The sequence below is a fragment of the Papio anubis genome, chromosome 19 (genome assembly GCF_008728515.1).
Source record: "Papio anubis isolate 15944 chromosome 19, Panubis1.0, whole genome shotgun sequence".
In the NCBI taxonomy this organism is placed as follows: Eukaryota; Metazoa; Chordata; class Mammalia; order Primates; family Cercopithecidae; genus Papio; species Papio anubis.
In genome coordinates, this window is record NC_044994.1 from 51,772,488 (window position 1) to 51,793,773 (window position 21,286).

The following is a 21,286-nucleotide window of genomic DNA, read 5'->3' on the forward strand; positions in this document are numbered from 1 at the left end:
GGCGAGGCTGGGAGTGGGGCTGGGAGCCTGGGGTGAGGGGTGGAGCTGGAAGGGGTGGATGACGGGGAGAGCATCTCATCAAATGCTGAAACCGCCAGGGCTCTCAGGTCCGCACCCAGGGTGCCCTCACCGTACGCCGACTCTGTGGGGAACGCGCTCTCTGGCTCTCTGGAAGCTGAGTTGGGGGTCCTGGACTCTCTTGCCGCCCCCAACCCCCGCTTCCTGCGCGTGGGCTCCGGCGGTCTCCGCAAAGACTTTGAACTAGCCGGTGAATTTGGACTAGAGAGGGAGGAATTGACCTTCCCTCTACCCTCACCAGCTTCTAGATTAACTGGGGCGGCGTGGGGGACAGATAGGGATTGTCTCCACTAGTTTGGCAATTCCCTTTCCCCAAACATTAAATATATATTTAGGATAAATAAATTCAGCAGGGTGGTCCCAGTTTAATTGCTGACCTCTGGTCAAAGCCCTCCCCTCTTGGGGGTTCTCTTCTAGTCCCTCCACCCCATCCCACCCTCACCAGCCCGGATCACCCTCCTGAGGAGCGCAGGTGGGGGCTCAGACCGGCAGGGGACAGAACTGGGTTCGGAACTAGGAAATCCACTAGGGATACACAGCCTGGACCCGTCCAGGGCCGCAGCGCCGAACCCCAGCACCCAGAGCGAGGGCGCCTCCGCGATCCTACGGTTGTTCTCTTAACGTCGAGCCTCTGGAGCCCAGGAATCCAGAGAGGCCGAACCCTCAGTCCCCTGCGTCCGTGCAGGAAAGAAATTGGGTTGTGAGCATCGCCAACAGAAGCCGGGAGCCATGGCGCGCGCTATGGACACGCCGCCCTCGCGCACAGAGAATGCTCTAGAAAGGGAAAAACGCAAAACTTAAAATGCTCCGACAGGCGCGGTGGCTCACGCCTGTAATCCTAACGCTTTGGGATTTCGAGGCGAGAGGGTCGCTTAAGGCCAGAAGTTGGAGGTCAGCCTGGCACACATAGTGGACCCTCGTCTCTACAAAAAAGTGAAAACAAAAATCATTAGCCGGGCGTGGTGGCGCGCGCCTGTGGTCCCAGCTACTCCAGAGGCTGAGGCAGAAGGATTGCTTGAGGCTGGGAAGTCGAGGCTGCAATGAGCTATGATTGCGCCACTGCACTCCAGCCTCGGCGCCGAGCGAGACCCTGTCTGTAACAAAACAAAACAAAACAAAAACTGCCTTGGGGCTGGCTGATGGTGGCCACGATCAACGGGGAGGTTCGCTCCCGGCAGGCTCCAGCTCTCTGGGTCAGCAGAGGTTCCCCGAGGCTCTAAGAGCTGTCAGCAACTCACCTCCCCAACAGTGTCTGACTCCGCCCTTCTCTCCGCGCGGTCCAATCCGCGGCGTCCTTCCCCGCCCCGCCCTCCTTGTCTGAGAGGCCCGCCCAACCTGGTTCACAGGAGCAGAAGAGGATCCGGGTCTACAGACCCGCTTGCTTTCCTCCTAGGGCCGGGCAGAGCAGACATTGTCGGGGTTTGGGAAGGAAGCATCTCCAGACCTTTTGAATTGACTGAAACCAATCGAGGCTTGCCCTAGGTCTGTTCTTGGAGCAGCACGGTGCCTTTTCTTCTGGAACCTCGTGAGACCCATGTGGTTCTTGTTTTCCTTCTATGGGCACTGGTGGCATCGCCTGAGCCAAATCTGCAAACTCATTAGGGAAGATTCAAGAACCATTGAATGTGATTCTTGGGAAAGTGATGCAGGCTTCCCTCGGGGTCCCTGAAAGCCTCATGCCCGACAGAGCCAACTGTCTACTTTTGGAAGCTTGTGCCCCAACTTCGGCCAGCGCCTCTGCAAAGAGTATTCTCTAGCCATGGGCTTGAACTGAGAGGCCCCAAGTATTTCAGGGCCGTCGGGGTTTTAATGCTCTTTATCACAAGCTGCTCACCTCCAGTCAGAGTTAAGTACTGGATTCCCGCCCCATCTGCACCCCTACTCCTGGAGCTGGCAGTGAATCTCCCACCCTCAGAGCTGCCCCGCGGGGCTTGGGGACGGGGGAACCCTGGGGCAGATGCTGTGTGCAGATCTCTCCAGGAGGCTCGGGAAAGCACAGCTAGTGCCCACCGCCCAGGATCTCTGTTTCCAATATGGCCTAATGAGCTGTGGTAGAATTGATATAAGGAGCACTTATCAGCAATGTTTTCCCAACACGCACTGTGATGGACACTTCTGGTTATTTCAGTCCTAAACACGTAGAAACAGTGTAAACTGGGACAACCTCTCCGTGCCTCAGTCTCCTCATTTATAAAATGGGGCTAATTGTATCTTCTTGGCAGAATTGTGGTGAGGCTTAACTGAGCCAGTAGACGTAAACCTCTCAGAAGAGTGCTGGCACATAGTAAGCCTTCAATGATCATTAGCTATTGATATTTTTGTGATCATTTTCCGAGGGCTTGTCTCTGAAATCTGGGTATGGCTCACTCTGTTGATGCCTGGAGAGATGGTTTAGAAGAAAATCTATTATCGTCTGAAACTAAACAGTAGAAGATGAAGTGGAAGTAGCAGAAAAACATAGGGAAAGAACTGAAAAACAGCACAGAGGAGACGAAATGGATGATCTTGGCAATGATCTAAGGGAAGTGAAGAAGATGTTGATGGTGGCATGCTCAAGGTCACAGGTGCCCAAGACTGCGGTAAGAAGGAGGACAGGGCAAGTGTGGTACTCACTTGGAGCCCATGAAGTGGGAAGTTCTGTAAATAATCATCCTTAGGGAATGAAAGGATGAAACAAATGATAGGCCAAACACTCATTCTGGTTTTGTTTTGTTTTGTTTTCTTGCTAAGAGGTGATAGCACATGAGCTACTCCATTCGTCTCTCGCAAGGAGACATACTTGTGAGGGAAAGTGCAGATATTACTCCCTACCTCTTGGGGGAAATAATTTATTCAGTAAATGTTTACTCATCAGCCTACTGTGTGCAAGGCACCAGCTGGAGGTCTAGGGGTACACAGTCCTGGTTATGCAATAGCCTCTCAGAACCCCCAGAGAAAGGACTGGAAACTATGATGAGGCTTCCCCTACTTCCAGCTCCAGTGTGGTCATCCTTTTCCCAAGTCGGTTTCAGGAACCGGAGAACAGTCAGGGAATTTCGGGGAAAGGGGGACCGTGATTACGATCCATATTTCGTCATGCCAGGGTCTTGGTACTTTACACAGTCTTTACAGGTACAGACAGTAGCCAGTTGACGCCAATTAAGGCTCTGGCGGCATCATCCCGAAAGCACGCTTAGGGACGGGGGTTGTGGGGTAGACGGGGGTGGGGTGGGGTGGGGTGTGGCGAGGACCTGTTGGCAGGCATCCAGGTTCTGCTGGCCGGTGGCCCAGCTTCCAGTGTCACCGGTGGATATCGAGCACGCTCAGACGGAAGTCCGGGACTCTCCTTCTTCCGAGAGTCTCAGGAGCTTGTGAAGCGGGCTAAGATTTCGGGATTCCTTCCTCGCCCTAGAACCGGCGCCAAAGAACTGCAGATACTGTCCAGGGCACGCTCGCAAGAACTAGTCCTCGGGGCGGTGCCGCAGGGCGCTCCAGGACACTCTCCGAGCACGGCACCTCACCAGACTCGCCTTTTGCCGAACTCTGGGTTGGCGAGTGTGGAGCGAGTTGGGGAGGTTAGAGTCTCGCGGCTCCGAAAAGGAAAAGCATCTCTTTGTCTCAGTGCTTGTACCGCTAGTCACCAGTCCTGGGTGTTAGGGACTGGCACCGAACCGGAGATCTACCTGGTGAGCTGAGAGGAGCCCTTAGGAGAGCGGGGACGCCAGGGGCCGGGGGACACTTCGTCGCGTCCTAGGGAAATTGGTCTTGACGCTTTCTATTAAAGTCAGACTTCAAAGTATCAGCTGCCGCTGGACTATGGGGCTAGCGGGGGAACTGGGAACGCGCTAGTGGCTGAACCTTAGCCCCTTCCACTCCGGACCCCACGCGCGCACATCCACTCCAGGGAAGGGCGCCTCGGGTCTAGGCCGCCGAAGCGTTCCGAATGGGGACGATTCTCTGGTGCAGCGAAGTGTCCCTAGAATTTTCACGGGAGAACCCTGAGCTTCTTCTCAGTCCTCCTCTTTCCCTAACGCACTCTGTCCATCAGCGCGCCCTCCTCCCGAACCCCCATATTCACTCCTCTCCCCAAGTCCTAAGCGTGCTTAAACAGAGTCGAAACAAAACAAGCATGCCTTTAATTCTCCTCTCAAATACTTTGAAACTACTTATACAAAAGTTCCTCAACCTCTATTTTTCCGCCGCCCCTGCTTCCCTGTTACGATTATCTGGGGATCTCCAAGTCTCCTGGGAATGGCCAAGTTCAGAAGCTTCAGCCTGTTTGGGCCTGGAGGCTCCAGCGCCTGCGGGGATGGGAGCGGCGTGGCCAGCGGGGCCCGGCAGCTTGTTGGCCTCCAGCTGCAGGGCTGAGGTCCGTGAATGTGTTGAGGCGGCCAGAGAGCCTCTCCTCAGGCCTGAAAGTCGCCCTTCTTCCCGTGCGTCGGGAGCAGGCGCATGGTATGCCTGGCGGGTGGCTTGCAGGCGATAGGAAAAGAGGGGCCGAGTGAGGCGGGGGGGGGGGGGGGGCGGGGGAGGGGAAGGGGGGGGCGGGGGGGGGGGGGGGGGGGGGGGTCCCTGGTAGAGAGGATGTGGATACGGTGCGCTCGGCCCGGGGTCGGCTCCCAAGACGGTCCCCAGTACCCCTAGAGGGCCTGCCACGGCTTCCCGATGGCCTGGATGTGCTCCTTGGCTTTCAGACGCAGCGCCGCAATGCTGCTGTTGCGCGGGTCCGCCTCGTCCAGCGGGAACTTATCCCCGAAGCCGGGCCCGCACGGGTAGGAGGGCGGCGGCGGCGCAAGAGGCTGCAGGCCGGGGCCCAGCGGTGGGGAGTTCAGGAAGGGCGGCGGCGGCGGCGGCGGCGGCGTGTAACTGGCGGGCAGGCTCTGCGCCGGCGGCCCAAAGCCCGGCAGGCTCTGCAGCGCCGTGGCGCCCCCGCCGGGCAGCGGCGGCCCGAGCCAGGACTCCAGCGGCAGCGCGCCCCCAGCCGGCCCGCCACCGCTGCCCGGGCCCGCCCCGAGGGGCGACAGTGTCGCCGAGGGCGGAGAGCGGCTGAAGGAGAGGAGGGGCGAATCCTGCAGCTTCATGGAGGACACTTCCAGCTTCTCCTGCCGCCGCCACTTAGCCCGTCGGTTCTGGAACCACACCTGCAGGAGAGAGCACAGGGGCTGTCGGGAAGCATCGGAGGCTGAGGCCGCGTCCCCAACCCTGAGCCCGTTCAGCCCGGCAGGTTCCACTCCCTCCTCCTCAAATAAAACTAGGGGCGCAACTGTTAGGCACCTGCCGAGCGGGGGCCCGAATCTTCTTCCTTCCACCCACTCCGACTCCTCCCACCTAGCATTCTCTTTTCCACTTTTTTCTTCTTTTTCTTTTCTTTTCTTTCTTTTTTTTCTTTTTTTGTCCCATCCTAGTCCTCCGCGGCGTCCCACCCTTTTCTCTGCTTATCTCATCCATAACTGTGGTTGTATCTGTTTCCAAATCCTAGTACAGAGCAGGAGCTCAGAAAAAAAGTGAATTTAACTCTGCAATCGGATCGTAGAACTTTGAAATGAGATCTCACCAATTTTCTGTGACCTGCTGGTTGGCAGCCCCTCCTAACAGTTTAGACTTGCTTCTTCCCTGTATGGTACAGCTCTAAGTTGCTGTAGTTTGGTCTCAGACTTTCTCTGCTTTACCTACCCTTTGTCTCTAAATACAGGTATAAATAAATATTGTTAAGCAGAGTAACTGGCGAGAATGGGGATTAAAATTCACGTATTTTCACGGATTACTGGTTATGATAACTAGATAGGAGCAAGTGGGGTTTATTTTGCCCCAAGCATATTTGAATTGCTGCTTTAATATTTTCATTTTTATTTAATTAATATCTGCTTACTATTTCTGCTGTTTCTTATTACTTTCAAGGGGTTTAATCATTCCAGTCTATTATATCTACTTTTACATTACAAAGCTAATTTTGACATTACCCTAAGACCTTAGCTCAATGACAAGGTTTTTTGCTTCTTCTTCTTTACATATACAAAGTTCTTGCCAAGAGTAACGTCGGGTTTCTTCCAATGAAACTTCATTACTGATTTGATAAAAGCTCTGGAAAATGTGTAATTACATTTTTACTACCAGTTCCACCTTCATAGGCAAGACAGAGAATCCGTTTAGTAGAGAACACAAAAGAACTTCAGCCAAACTGGTGGCTTTAGTGCTATATTTATGAAGGGAAATGGGGAGATTGTCGCAACCTCAGAAGGGAGAAAGTAGTTTTCAGTCAATAAAGGTGGGGGACTCCCTAGGACAGCTGAAAGAACAGCAATTCAGCACGTAAGCACCGCAGGGCAAGTGTGTGAGAGGTTGTAATTAGGGAGAAAAAGAGAAACAACAAAAGTGTAAGTACAATGTACCATCCCAGAAAAGATTCAGCTGCATATCTAAGGCCTCAAGTCTTCCTTAAATATTAGATATTTGCCAACAGTAGTGAAAAGAAACACTGATTTTGGTGAGGGATCCTGTCCCACCACCTCCTCAGCTTCCGTGTCTGTCAGCTGTAGCCTTCAGATCCAGTGTCCCAGGTTATAGACAGAAGGATTGAGGTCGGTTATGGCAATGCTCTACTGCTGCCCTCAGTGCGGGAGATCCTGCCTAGTATCTCTACCATCTGATTACATCATAGTCATGTGTTAAGAATGGCCATATGCTGGGTGCTGTGCTGGCCCTGTGGTCACAAAGAAGTCACAGACACTGTTCTCAAGAATCTCACAACTTAGAGAAGAAGCCAAAACCCCTGAACAAGGAATGAGGGAGGATGCAGGTGGGCTCAGGTCCCCAGGGAGCTGAGTCTGCTTTGCTTGAATTCTGTAGGGTACTGGGAGGCTTTGCCTGTCTTCTTTCTCTTGTATTCGTTCCCTCTCCCATCTTTCCTTTCTTGAAAGCAGGTGCTAAAATTTCCATCCCTTCAGTGAAATCATTGCAGCTTTACTGCCCCAAATTAGGAGACATTGAACTGTCCTTGCTGGTTAATCCCAAGTCACATTAGGGAATTATATTTTTTAAGCCATGACTTTTACTCATTACTTTCAACTCTTAAACTAAGCAGAAAAAAAAAAAAAAAAAAAAAAAAAAAAGCAGCAGCTTGTCCTCTTTTACTTTTAAGACGTGGACAAAAGCTCCGAACACTTGAGTATTCTCATTTCCTGGAAATCTAACTTATTAGACACACACAAAAATCCCATCTTAGTTCCACTGCCTTTCAGATGCAGTGAAATTTGTTCCCAATGTCTGTCTTTCAGCCCTCTGTAAACTCTCCCAATTTGGAAATCCTCCCAGATTTTTCACAGATGACTAGCAAATATTTAAGGCTTTCAAATATTTTAATGATCAGGGATTAAAGATAATTCAGCTTTAATTAAAGCGAAAACCTCTTTACAATAAAAAGAAAAGGCCTTTGCAGCGAGAAGTTTGGTTGGATGTGCACCAGAAAAGGAAAAGTCAGTTTCTTAAACAAATCCGACCAAAGTTTCAACTGCGAGGTGCCAGGCCCTTTGCAAGGAAACAGGGTTTTCGTTTTCAACTCAGTATACGCGGTTAGTGACGAGGGTAGCATTTGCGGCCCCAATCTTGTCACCTTCGATCCCTACCTGCATTCCCTTTCCACACAGCAATCCCCAACCCCTTCCTGGCTATGTCTAATGAGCTGTCGGCTTCTTCATCTTGCAAGTCATTCCCTTCTTCTCTTTTTAGCTTAAAAGAGGGAAACCCCCAAAGGGGAGCTCTTACTACAAACAGGAACATACTACTTGAAGGGTGGTGCACAGGGAACATCGAAGAGCTGTGCCTCTCCCTTGGGACTCTGGGCGTGCCAAGTCGAGGAAGGACAGTAATAAATGCGTGAACGCCCGTGAATTCCGAGAAGCATTGGCTGCAGTTTGGGCCTCGGGCCCTCCCGGATCCCAGTTTCTCAACCTGGGCTTTTTACCTGGACCCGGACCTCGGGTAGGTTGACCTTGCCGGCCAGCTCCTCGCGGCTGTACACGTCCGGGTAGTGGGACTTCTCGAACGCGCGCTCCAGCTCATGCAGCTGGTACGTGGTGAAAGTCGTGCGATTCCGCCGGTGCTTTTTCTTGGGCTGTTCCTCCTCTGACAGTTTCGCTTCACCGGTGGCTGGCCCGACGGGCAGTCCTGGGCTCGGCCGTGCCTCCCCGGGCTCCTTGGGGCAGTAGGGGCGAGGGCCTGGGGCGACGAGGCCCGGGAGGGTCAGATACACTCCCCAGAACACCCTTGGGGCGACCCCTCCTCGCCGTGGGCGCTGGCCAGCCCGCCTGCGGGCTCCGAGATGGCCCGGAGAGGTCCGGGGTGAGGGCGGCAATGGGGTCCTAAGCTTTCTCTGAATGCAAATTGGAAGCTCCCGCCATAAACAGAGTCCCCAACCCCGCGCCCAGGTGCCTTAATAAAAGTTAAGGAAGGGACACTCTCGTCTGGCAAACTCCTAAGCTCGGGCGCCCGAAGGGCCTCGCACAGCCAGGGGTGAGCACTCACCTTCGTACTCTGGGGCCGGCGCCGGGGCTGGCGGCGGGGAGGGCTCGGTGCCTGCCTCGGGCGCCTTGGGGCAGGCGGGCCGCGCGCCCAGCCTCCTATCCCGCTCCTTCGCGCCCCGGGCACCCCGCTCCGCGGGGAAGGTGCCGAGGATCCCGTCGTCCTTGGTAAACCCCAGGATGGCCTCGATGCTGTGCAATCGCGAGGTGCTCCCTCCCGGGCTGCGGAGCAGGTGGCCCGCCAGCGAGAAGCTCCCGTCGGCCATGGCTGGCGCGCAGCCCGGCAGGTGCATGGGGGGCGCCGGGAGGCGGGAGGGAGCTTTGGAGACAGAGAGGAGAGGCTCGAAGCCGACTCTTTCCCAGTGTGGCGGTGCAACCCGAAGGGTCTGGACCCTAAGTTAAGCTCTGCGGGCGAAGCCCACCCGGGCTGCGCACGCTGGGGGTGGCCGAGCGCTCAGCCCGCTGCAGCCTTAGTCCCAGAAGTCGGAAGTTCGGGCTCGGGGTAGCTGGAGCTCTTGGAGCTAAAGGCGGGGAGCCAACTGGCCCTCGGCTCCGCAGCTATCGCCCGGGACCCAGCCCCTTCTCTAGGCCCCTCCCTCCACAGAGGGGCGTGTCCTTGCCCGGACCAGCCACAGGGTCCTCTCTTGGCCACCCCCAGCACTAGGAACATTCCCCTCCCACCTCTTGATCCGTTTTAAGCTTTACAAACACACTCCAGGGATCGGCGGCGCGATGCTTGATACGCCGGGGAACCTGATCGCGGCGCACCCCTAGTCCTGCCTCAGTGGGGCCGACGCCCTTGGGCTCATCTCTCCCCTTGTCTCCTTGTACCTTGGGCTTGCCCTCTCACTTCAGACTAACCCCTAGGGGTCACCTGGCTCCTTGGACGCACCCCTTCCCAACTTCAGACTCGCCCGTCTCGCCCCCTCTGGCTCACCTCGGCGGGGCCGCCACCCTGGCCTGCGTCCCCTGGAAGCGCGGAGGCCCAGCCGAAGGCTTCCCAGCCCCCCACTAGTTCCAGTTTGCATTTCCCCTCACTGTCTCCCTTTTCTGGACCCACTCCTTCCTTGGCTCGGTTGTACGAAGTCCCAGACCTCGCGTTTAGTTTATCCGTCTGCATTTGTTTTAACTCCTCCCAGTCCCCTCGGACTTGAGCGTCGGCAGCCCTCCTCCCTGCCCCCAGCGCCAACCCCAGGGCCATTTCTGTCCGCAAGTCCGGTGATCTCTAGCGCCCGATTGCCCAGCAGGAGACTGGGAGCCCGGAGTCGGATGTGCAGCCGGGCTTAGGTCCCGCAGGAGACCCACCAGGAATTCCTCGCTCTCACCCACTGCCCTGCGGGGAGGGCGGGATCCTTTACTGAAGTTACAGCGGTGTCGCACTCCCACCTCCCTCCAACACTTCTCCGGACCAAGGATATGGCCCAGAACTGACTGGGGAAGGACCTTCTCCCGGGGAGAAGGCCCCGCGCCTCTCCGAGGGTTCAGGAGTAATCGGCTTGCAGGCTTGCAGTTCTTTCGCCTTTGGACCCCCTCGAGGCTTCCGTGGCCCACAGCGACTGATCGGCCACTCGGAAAGATGATTTGATAGGGTGAGTGTGTTTCACCTGCCGCATTGCGGATGGACAATGGCGCTGTGAACATCGCACCCCTCAAATCTGAGGCGAGACCCGAGAAGGGCGCTTGGCCTTCCCTGAGCTGGTGGCCTGAACCGTGAATTAAAATGCTTTCCTATGAAAGCTCAAGAACCTAGAGGACAACATCCCTAAAATCTCCTTTTCAGTAGGCGCTCAGATCTCGGCAGCAGGGGCGTCTTCTTTATCCCGCTTACGTTCAGACAAGCGTTTGCTGCGTCCCTCTAGAGGGCAAGGCAACCGTCGAGGGCCAGGTCGTGGGCATCAAACAAATTGAGAAAGGCCAGGGCCGTTGGCCTGGTGGAGTTTAACATCCAGTCTGGAAGACAAGACAAAGGAAGAGGGAAAACACATACCCTCAGATCCTCCACCTTTAAATTGGTGTTAGAAGGATATTTGCCGAGGACAAGCCAGTTCCTCAAGGATCATTCAGTGGTTAATTCCCGGTGATGGGCGTATCTGTTTTTCGTAAAACTATATAAAGGCAAACCAAAATAAGGGCAAGCATGTGACTGCAGGAGATAGAAACTGAACTAATTCAAGTCAGAAATTAGTTTTTATTTTAAGAAAAAAGCTAAATTAATGAAAGTTAATAGCACTTTAGAGTGTTCACATATCACTTTTATTTATTTATTTATTTATTTATTATTTGTTTGTTTGTTTATTTTAGACACAGGGTCCCTCTCTGTCGCCCAGGCTGGAGTGCAGTGGCGTGATGGTGGCTCACTGCAGCCTGGAGCTCCCGGGCTCAAGCAATTCTCTCAACATGTTGCTTTGTAGTTTTCAGAATCTTCTCACATTCTTCATATCATCTGATCTTCACAACCTTGTGAGGTGAGCAGGACAGATATATTGGTCCCCATTTTACAGAAGAGGAAACTGAGGCTCAAAGTGATACAGCTATTAAGTGGAGGGGTAAGGACTAGAACTCAGGCCACTGACTCCTTGTCCAGTGTTTTCTGCCTGCAGCTCATTTGTAATTATTGTTGTAGAGTGTGATCTTTTTGAAAACAATCAAAGCCCATCTTAGCCTGCAGTCTGTCTTTAATCCTTCCCTGAGACTGAATTCTGCATCTAAGAGGCGGAGGTAGAAGCCGTTTAGCTCCCAGAAGAAATAAAGTCAGACCCTATAGAGAGTGGGCTTTGGGCACTGGCATCCAGGGCAAATTAACAAACCCTCTGGAGAGTCCCCTGACAGACCAGGCTTTGCCTCCTCCTCCGCCCCTCCTCCACCTTTCTAGACCCTATAAATGGCCTGGTGGCACCCGATAAGGTCTGACTGCCAGTTACACAGACCAGGTGGCTGATGTGCTGAGGTGCTGGTGAGCAGAGGGCAGCCATGGGGATAATTAATTGGTATTTGTTGTTTCCCCTTTGACCGAGAATGCTTTTTAATTTTTAATTTAAACTTCCCAATATTAAATTGATCTTGATAATCACCGCTAAACAAAGATTGGCAGCGTTTTCTTAAGCTCCTGCCCACACGCTGCTAAGGGGTTTATGGCCTTGTTTTCCAAAGTTAATTCCTCTGGAACTGCCCAGCTCCTCCTAATAAGTCCAGGTGAGGTTAGCTTTTATTTACTGTTTATTTCAGAGTCTGGGGAGAAAAGCAGAAAAGACTTCAACAGCCACTGGCGAGGGCAGGGGTGGTGGTGATGGGGGTGGGGGAGACAGGGCAGAGGAGGACAAGGGGGAGTTGGGGCTTCCTTTGTGCAGGACATAAAGAGCTAGTCAGTACCATTGTGGGCACGGCGGAGGGTACTCCAAGCAATCAGCCGGGGGTCATTGTTAGGGGCTAATCTACGTGTGTATTTCCCAAGAACTCGATTAGGGAAGATGAATGGACTGGGCCATGTCCCTAATTCTTCTAGCATGAAGCTGCATTTTTCCAGCAGTTAGGCTAGCTCATAATCAGCCCTGCTTCAGCAACAGTAAGAAGCCTGGCTTCTGAACCCCACCTCTGGTTAATTCATTAATTCATTAGATGGACCAAAGAAACCCCCTCCTTCCATCCCCCACCTGCAGCCAACCTTAAACACAGCTAAAACCCCATTAAACTTGGGATGGTTGGGAGACACACATTTCCAAAAGTGAGGAAGTTGTGGTATAAAGCGGCTCCTTGATCGTGGATGTATGGAGAAGGTCCAATTTCTGGAAGTATTCTGGATGAACAGTCTCATCTACAACACAGAGGAGACATGCATATCCCTGTGCACTGGACGGAGAAGGAGAGGGAGACCAGTGAATTAAGGACATTTGGCCACAGCCTCTAGTCATTTCGCCTCTCGGTGATGTTTTACATTAGGGTGAAAGTGTCTGTGGAAAGGCCTATGAGATATCAATTCATAAAGCATATCAAACCAACTTGATTGTCTGCATGTAGATTGTCCCCATAGCAGATGTATTTTAATCCTGGAATAACTCCCCTTATGTCATGCCACACTCGAGGACCTCCTCCTCCCACTAGCTCATACATGTGCAAGAAAGGCAACTTACTTTTAGTTTTAGCCAGAGCAAAACACAACTCATATAATCACTAAAACATGCACACATACCATACACACACACTGAAGTGCAACAAATTCAATTGTCGAGAGTTAAGAATGCATACAAGAGCTACTATTTATTGAATACTAAGTATATGTCAACAGGTATATGCCATACACTTTTGAGTATTATTTCACATGAATTACCCAATTTAGTTCTTACAATAATCCTAGGATGTAGATGCTGTTGTTATTATTATTATTATTATTATTAGACACAGAGTCTGGCTCTGTTGCCCAGGCTGGAGTGCAGTGGCATGATCACAGCTCACTGTGGCCTCAAGACACTGCTATAATTATTATTATTATTATTAGAGACAGAGTCTGGCTCTGTTGCCCAGGCTGGAGTGCAGTAGCATGATCACAGCTCACTGCAGCCTCAACTTCTTGAGCTCAAGCATCCTCCCACCTCAGCTTCCTGCAAAGCTGGGACTACAGGTGCATGCCATCACATCCAGCTAATTTTTGTATTTTTTTTTTTTTTGTAGAAATGGGTTTTTGCCATGTTGCCTAGGCTGGTCTTTAGCTCCTGGGCTCAAGCAATGTTCCTGCCTTAGCCTCCAAAAATGCTGGGATTACAGGCTTGAGCCACTGCACCTGGCCGGTAGACACTATTATTATCCCTACTTTACAGATAAGGAAACTGAAATACAGAGAGGTTATGTAACATGTCCAAGGTCACACAGCTGGTTTCAAGTAGAGCCAAGATCTGAACCTAGATGTTTTACTCAGGAATGCATCCATCTCCCCACCACGTGTGCTACCCCCAACAAGGTATGCGTATTAACGTGTACCATTAATTCTCCAGTGGCCATAAGAGAACCAGCAGATAAATTAAAGCAAGAAAATTTGGGAGTCAAGGGTAACAGGAATAATATAGTTCAGAGTGATGTGGGGATGAGAAAGGTATGATGGATAGCCTATAATTTATTAAGTTATGTAAGATGGTTACAGATTTGCTAAAAAAAATAAATAAATAAGTATACCATTCAACTTTCCAAGGCTGTCTCATGAAGTTTAGGGAATTTTCCCTGTTCTGATCACTCTCAGTGGTTTGTAAACTATATATTTTTAAGCATCTAAAATATATTTTTTCAGCACTGGCCTTTGATGCTGTGAATTCTCCCCTATATCGTATTATACATTGCATATCATGGGCGAGTTGCTGGCAATGGTCGCAAAAATATCAATAGCTAAGCTCTTTTTGACACTGACATTGCATCCGGAGATAAAATACACTATGCTTGTTCATCTCTCACTACCAGATCTCTCTCATTTACGAAATATTAGCTACTTGAAGCAACCCAGAAGGTATATCAGAAAAATGTTCTTAGAGGTGCCTACCAGAACCCCATTTTTACATGTGGGCAACTAACAATGAATATCCTTGGCCACTTTCAGTATATGACCTTGACACAGATGATAAAGACGTTTCCTGTATAGTAGTTTACCTCTTACTATGTCAATCTGGATATTCTCTAGCATTTTCAGACTAGATTGAAGCAAATGTTGATATAAGGATTGTATAGTGAATAGTAGTCATGGCTGAAATACCATAAACCAACAAAGAGATGGGCCTCATGTAGACATTTTGGGTTGAATTGAGAGCCCTCTCAGATGGGCATATGGAAGCAAACATTTCATCTCATCACAAGATGAAATGAAGGGCAATTGTTTCTGAGCAGTAATACCCTGTATGAAAGCCTTCCTTTCACCTAATAGGGACCACAGCTCTCTGCAGACCATCCAGCAATTAGCAAGAAGTCTCCTCCTTGGGAATTTCCATTGTTCCCCAATTATGATGTTTTTGGAAACAACATCACTTAAAACTGCCCTCCCACTTAGTTTCCTGTTATTTCAGGGGATCATATATTGAAGATTTAGAAAAGGAACTTTGATTATTATCTGTTCTGTTCTCTTATTTCTAGTCCCCATTTTAACATTTTAGATGTGAAAATGTGTGGGCCCAGAGAAATTAAGCAGTTAGCCCAAGGTGAGACAGAATGTTTGTACCAGGGCTTGGACTGGAGCCAGGTCCCAGACTCCCAGGCTGTCCACTGGGCACTCTGGCATTAGCACCACCATACTGAGCTCTCAGGCTGTTACACTCAGATGCCCCAGGCTTATAGTTAGAGAAAGTCACTGCATGAATTGTGGAGGAATATATTTGTTGTACAAACACAATGAAGTTACTCTTCACACAACTCCCCCATCATTTACCAACCCAATTATCTTGGTTCTGAGCTTGCTTTTACAACTGATGTAAGTTCAAGTAGCCTCACTGTAGGAGGAAAAATTCCCTTGGCAATAGATTTACAGGGATTTTTGGCAAACAGCTAATACTGCTACCCATTGGTGTGCTGGAATCAGCCCCTTCTGGCTTGTAAGAACTTATGGTTAGCATCTTCCCAGTTCCGAGTTCAGTGATTCACCTTAGTAGCTTGAAATCAGCCATAGTGGTAGTAATTTCACCACAGCAATTGGCAAACACTAAAAATCAGACAGTCCCCCTCTCAACTTAAAAACTAAATGATGTTTAAACATTACTAGCACATTGCAGCTCCTACCTCATTAAAAATGAGGAAATCAGGAAGTGTTTATCATTATTATTTATTATTAAAACTAAAACAAAACCATGATTGATGCAGCGAGAGATGTCTAACTTTTTACTCAAAAATGAAAATTTACATCATTATCTCAGAATATATAAACAAAAGAGGGAACTTGGATTTCTGCCAAATAAATGGACTTTTTTGAGTTGTTAGGAGCAAAGCTATATTAATTCCTCTTTACTTGTTTTCTAATTAAACTAATTGAATTCAGAGTGTCTAGGGGGAAGCACTAAAGACATTTATCTTGAGGGGATGATGGTCTTGAAGCCTATCAATCCTCTTAGAGTGTTAAGAAGGCAAATCCAAGGATGCCCATTTTGTAGCAGCCTTGACCCAACCCCCACCTGGGGTTTGACCAGCTCTAGTCTTCTTCACAGCAAGGCAGTGTTCTACTGAAAATCATTTGGCTTCCAGTTCTCTACAACCTCCGGTTTTCTTTCTAGCTCACTGGCTGCTCCTCAACAGTATCCTTCCTGGATTCCTCCTCTTGTCCTTGACCTCTCAAAGCCGGAATGCCCGGCCCAGCCCTGGGTCCTGCTCCCTATCTAGACTCACTTCCTTGATGCTCTCCTTGACTCTACTCCAGAACTCTTTTGTGACTCCTGTGGTTGATCGACTGCCTATTAGGCGTCTCCATTTACATGTTATTGAGTAAATGTTCAAAACAGAGTTTCTGAATAGGACTTCCCTCCTGCACCTGTTCTACCACCGTCTTCCTCATATCTATAAATGGCTGTTTCACTCATGTGTCTCAGGCCCTAAGCCATACATTTCTCTTTCTATCACCCACTTTGTCAGGCAATCCTGTTGGCTGTAGCTTCAACATATAAACAGATTATGATGACTTTTCTCCATCTCCAATCTGATGCAAACCACCATTCATCTCCATAGGGCTCAAGTGATCCTCCTGCCTCAGTCTTCCGAGTAGCTGGGACTAGAGACATGTGCCACCACGTCTGGCTAATTTTTTTGTATTTTTAGTAGAGACAGTGTTTCACCTTTTGGCCAGGCTGGTTTCCAACTCCTGACCTCAGGTGATCCGCCTGTCTTGGCCCTCCCAAAGTGCTGGGATTACAGGTGTGAGCCACCGCACCCAGCCTCCTTTCTATTCAGATAAATAATTATAGCACATCTCTGGTTCAGATCCACAAATATGTGTTGGGTTACTCTCCTTCTCTTCCAATTCAAAGTCAACATACACATTCTTTATTCCCCCAAATGGAAGCTGCCTGCTTCTTAAAACAGGATTTTAACATATTCCATTTTATGTTTTAATTTGGAGAGTAAAAAAAAACCCAGAATGCACCTAATTCCTGACAAAGCATAAGCTACTCACAAGCAGGAACAATTCAAAGGCCAGGACTGTGTCTCCTACTTCATTTTTTAAAAATATGTGGTTAAATACACATAACTAAAAATGTGCCATTTCAATCATTTTTGAGTATATGGTTCTGTGGCATTAAATACCTTCCTATTGTTGTGCAATCGTCACCTCCATCCATCTCCAGAACGTTTTAACCTTCCTGAACTACAATTTTGTATCCATTAATCAAAACTCCTCACCACTCCCAGTCCCCAGCCCCCAGCAACCATCTTTCTACTTTCCGTGTCTAGGAATTTGATTACTCTAAGTATCTCATTTGAGTGGAATCATAGAGTATTTGCTTTTTTGTGGCTGGTTTCTTTCATTTAGCATAATGCCTTCAGGTTTATCTATATTGTAGCATGTGCCAGAATTTTCTTTCTTTTTAAGGCCGAATAATATGCCTGTGTATGTATACACTACCTTTTTCTTATCCATTAAGTCTGTTGATAGACACTTGGGTTGCTTTCACCTCTTAGCTGTTGTGAATAATGCTGCTATGAACATTAGTGTGCAAATAATTGTTTGAGTGCCTGCTTTCAATTTTTTTTTTTTTTTGGGACGGAGTCTCTGTTGCCCAGGCTGGAGTATAGTGGCGTGATCTTGGCTCACTGCAACCTCTGCCTGCCAGGTTCAAACGATTATCTTGCCTCAGCCTCCCGAGTAGCTGGGATTACAGGCGTGCGCCACCATGCCCAGCTAATTTTTGTATGTTTAGTAGAGACAGGGTTTCACACTGTCGCCCAGCTGGGCTCAAGTGATCCGCCTGCCTTGGCCTCCCAAAGTGCTGGGATTACAGGCGTGAACCACCACAACTGACCTGCTTTTAATTCTTTTGGGTAAATACCCAGAAGTGGAATTGCTGGATCATATGGTAATCCTATGTTTCAATGTGCAGAACTGCCACACCGTTTTCCACAGCTGCTGCACCGTTTTACATTTCCACCAGCCACACACACAGTAGATTGTGAATCCTTGCCAATTCTTGTCATTGCTTGTTATTTTCTGCTATTTTAAAAATAATAATAACCATCCTAATAGGTGTAAACTGGTATCTCATTGGTTTTGGTTTGCATTTCCCTAATGATTAGTTATATTGTGCCTTTTTGCATTTGCTTATCGTCCATTTGCATATCTTCTTAAGAGAAACACCTATTCAAGTCCTTTGCCCATTTTTTAATTGGGTTGTTTGTTCTGTCTAGAGTTTGTAGAACACTTTATGATTAGCTAGGTGACTAACAGAAGGCTAGAACACAATCAACTCTTGATTACCTCAAGCTAGTAAGAGGTGCACAGAGAACCACAAACATCAGATTGTCTCTAAATGCCACATGTTTGCTTTGAAAATGCATTAGCATCAATGTTGAATCATCCACACTTGAATTATCCCCTCCCCATCATGGCTGCTCAGCACTTCAACTTTGTCTCCTTTTCATGTTTCTTATTCAGTTCCATTTCTTCCTCACACCTTTAATTACCATGTCATCCTCCACAGGTAAAAAATATGTGTGTTCTAGTAGACTAAGACAAGGTATTATTAGATAAAATAGAGTATGTACTGCATGTGCGCACGTGCGCATGTGTGTGCATACATTTAGGGAACTACTCTGCAAGTCTGCTATAGAACAAGCTTTCCCCAAACTCCTCCACTCTACAGGGTCTAGGGGAATTTCTAGCACAGTGTCCAGTGCACAGTGAGCTCTTAAGATTCCTAGTTCTTGTTTTGTGTTGACTAGATGCCCCTGAAAATTTATATGTTGAAGTTCTAGCCCCCAGCACCTCAGAATGTGACCTTACTTGGAAATAGGGTTGTTGCAGATAATAATTAGTTATGTTACAATGAGGTCATAAAGGAGTAGATGGGCCCTAATCCAAAATGACCAGTGCCTTGAAAAAGAAGGGGAAATTTGGACACAGATGCACATCCAGATGAAGGCAGACATCAAGGTGATGCTTCTACAAGCCCAGGAACACCAAAGACTGCCAGCAGCGACCAGAAGCTTGGGGAGTGGCATGAAACAGATTCTCCCTCGTAGACCTCGGAGGAAACCAACCCTGCAGACACCCTGATCTCAGACTTGCAGCCTCCAGAATGGGAGACAATCAGTTTCTGCTGTTTAAGGCCCCCAGTCTGTGGTCCTTTGTTATGGCAACCCCAGCAAATGAGTTCCCTTATTTGTTGTCTTCCTTACCTAATGATAGGCCCCCTGTTGTATTTGTGAAAAAGCTGGTCTGTTTTATTATGCTTCCCTACCAATCTCTGGGAAAGTCTTGTCTTCCTTGAGGTGCCCAAGAAAAGGCATCGACGATTTTTGGTGAATGTCGAGGTCGTATGAACTTTTTTCAGCTCACAGATATGGCCAGATCTCTCCACCAGTGTTCTTTGCACATCTCACTTTATTAAATTTTGATGAAACTTGTGAATATACTGTAAAGCCTTAGCTAAATTATTCCAATATTGTTTTATTAAAAGTATTATTTATTTTTTCCAGCTCTATTGAGGTATAATTGACAAATAAAGTGTACAATGTGATGATTTGATGTGTACATACACATTGGGAAATGATTACCACAGGATTTTTTTTTTATTTCTGTGAAAAATACCATTGGAATTTTGATAGGAATTGCACTGAATCTGTAGACCACTTTGAGTAGTGTGGAAATGTTAATAATATTAATTCTTCCAATTCATGAACACAGGATACCTATGTATTTGTGTTTTGTTTATTTTTTTTTTTTCATTAATGGCTTATAGTTTTCAGCATACAGATCTTTCACCTCCTTGGTTAAATTTATTCCTGAGTATTTTATTCTTTTTGATGCCATTGTAAATGAGATTTTTTCTTAATTCCTTTTTTGATTAGTTTTTTTGTTACAGTATAGAAATACAACTGCTTTTTGTATGTTATTTTGTATCTTGAAACCTTACTGAATTTGTTTATTAGTTCTGACCATTTTTTGGTAGTCTTTAGGGTTTTCTACTCATAAGATTATGTTATCTGCAAACAGAGACAATTTAACTTCTTCCTGCCCAATTTAGATGTCATTATTCAGTTGTTTTTTGTTTGTTTGTTTTTTGTTTTTGTTTTGAGACAGAGTTTTACTCTTGTTGCCCAGGTTGGAGTGCAATGGTGCGATCTCGGCTCACCACAGCCTCCACCTTCCGGATTCAAGCGGTTCTCCTGCCTCAGTCTCCTGAGTAGCTGAGATTACAGGCGCCCGCCACCATGCCTGGCTAATTTTTGGTGTCTTTAGTAGAGATGTGTTTTTCCATGTTAGTCAGGCTGGTCTCCAACTCCCGACCTCAGGGTGATCTGCCTGCCTCGGCCTCCCAAAGGGCTGGGATTACAGCCGTGAGCCACCATGCCCGGCTCATTTCTTTGTTTTTTGCCTAATTGCTCTGGCAAGGACTTCCAATACTACGTTGAATAGACGTGGTGGACGTGTGCACCCTTGTCTTGCTCTGGATAATAGGGGAACACTGTTGAGAATTATATTACCTGTGGGCTTGTCATATGTGACCTTTATTATGTTGAGGTACATACTTTCTATGTCTAATTTGCTTAGAGTTTTCATAATAAAGATTAGAGCAGAAATAAATGCAATAGACACTAGAAATAAAATAGAAAAGATTAACAAAACTAAAGGTTGTTTTTTAAAAACAAAATTGACAAATTTTTAACTAGACTAACCAAGGAAAAAAAAGAAAGAAGATCCAATTATAAATAAAAGGGGAGACATTACAACTGATACCAAGGAAATAAAAAGATCATCAGAGACTGCCATGAATTTTTATTATTCTAAGATAACCTAGAAGAAACAAACTCCTAGAAACACACAATTTACCCAGACTGAATCATGAAGTAATCAAAAATCTGGATAGATCAACAAGGAGATGAAATCAGTAACTTAAAACCTCCCAGCAACAACATCATCAACAAAGTCCAGAACCAGATAGCATCATGGGAGCTTTAATGCCACCCTTCTGAAATTCTTCAAAAAAAAAAAAAAAAATGAAGATAAAGAAACTCTTCCAAATTCATTTTAAAAGGCTAGCATTACTCTCATACCAAAGCCAAATAAGGACAGTATAAAAAAGGATAATGACAGGTCAATATCCCCGATGAACATAGATGAAAATCAAGTAAATCAAGTTTAACAGCACATTAAAAAGATCATTCACCATGATCAAGTGGGGTTTATCCCTGGGATGCAAGGTTGGTTCAACAATAAATCAAATCCCTAATATGATATGCCACATTGAGAGAATGAAGGACAAAAATCACATCATCATCTCAACAGGTACAGAAAAATCATAAGGCAAAAGAACATTCCAATATTCTACATTCTGAAATTTAGTATAAAGCTTGCCTATTTTGTAGACTTTGTCAAGCTTTTGCTACCCTAAAGGCAAGTCAGATAGTTCATGTTCCTACAGGAAAGGGCAAGCCACAATCTCCTCTTCCTTCTCTCCCTTTCTCCTGTTCCTGGCCTTAGTCATTGTCAATGCCATGTTCATCTCAGTAACATTACTGAGCTGGATACCATGTGTTAACTTGAC

At 47.9% G+C, this 21,286-nt stretch overlaps 1 protein-coding gene across 1 annotated transcript; it reads right to left on the minus strand.

Moving 5' to 3' along the window:
- Window positions 1–4,654: 4,654 nt before the first annotated feature.
- On the minus strand, window positions 4,655–9,090 carry RAX (retina and anterior neural fold homeobox). The gene is made up of 3 exons (XM_021930179.2): window positions 8,578–9,090; window positions 8,018–8,271; window positions 4,655–5,198 (listed from the first exon to the last, which is right to left on the minus strand). Exons 1-3 carry the CDS (start codon window positions 8,864–8,866, stop codon window positions 4,698–4,700), a joined length of 1,044 nt encoding a protein of 347 aa, XP_021785871.2. The 5' UTR covers window positions 8,867–9,090; the 3' UTR covers window positions 4,655–4,697.
- Window positions 9,091–21,286: the final 12,196 nt, after the last annotated feature.

Bases quoted from the DNA above. Each gene is read 5' to 3' on its own strand.
- RAX (XM_021930179.2), bottom strand. From the start codon at position 8,866: ATGCACCTGCCGGGCTGCGCGCCAGCCATGGCCGACGGGAGCTTCTCG. The intron at 8,272-8,577 runs GTGAGTGCTCAC...TCGTCGCCCCAG, and splicing joins GCCGGCCCCAGAGTACGAAG to GCCCTCGCCCCTACTGCCCC. The intron at 5,199-8,017 runs GTAAAAAGCCCA...TCTCTCCTGCAG, and splicing joins TACCCGAGGTCCGGGTCCAG to GTGTGGTTCCAGAACCGACG.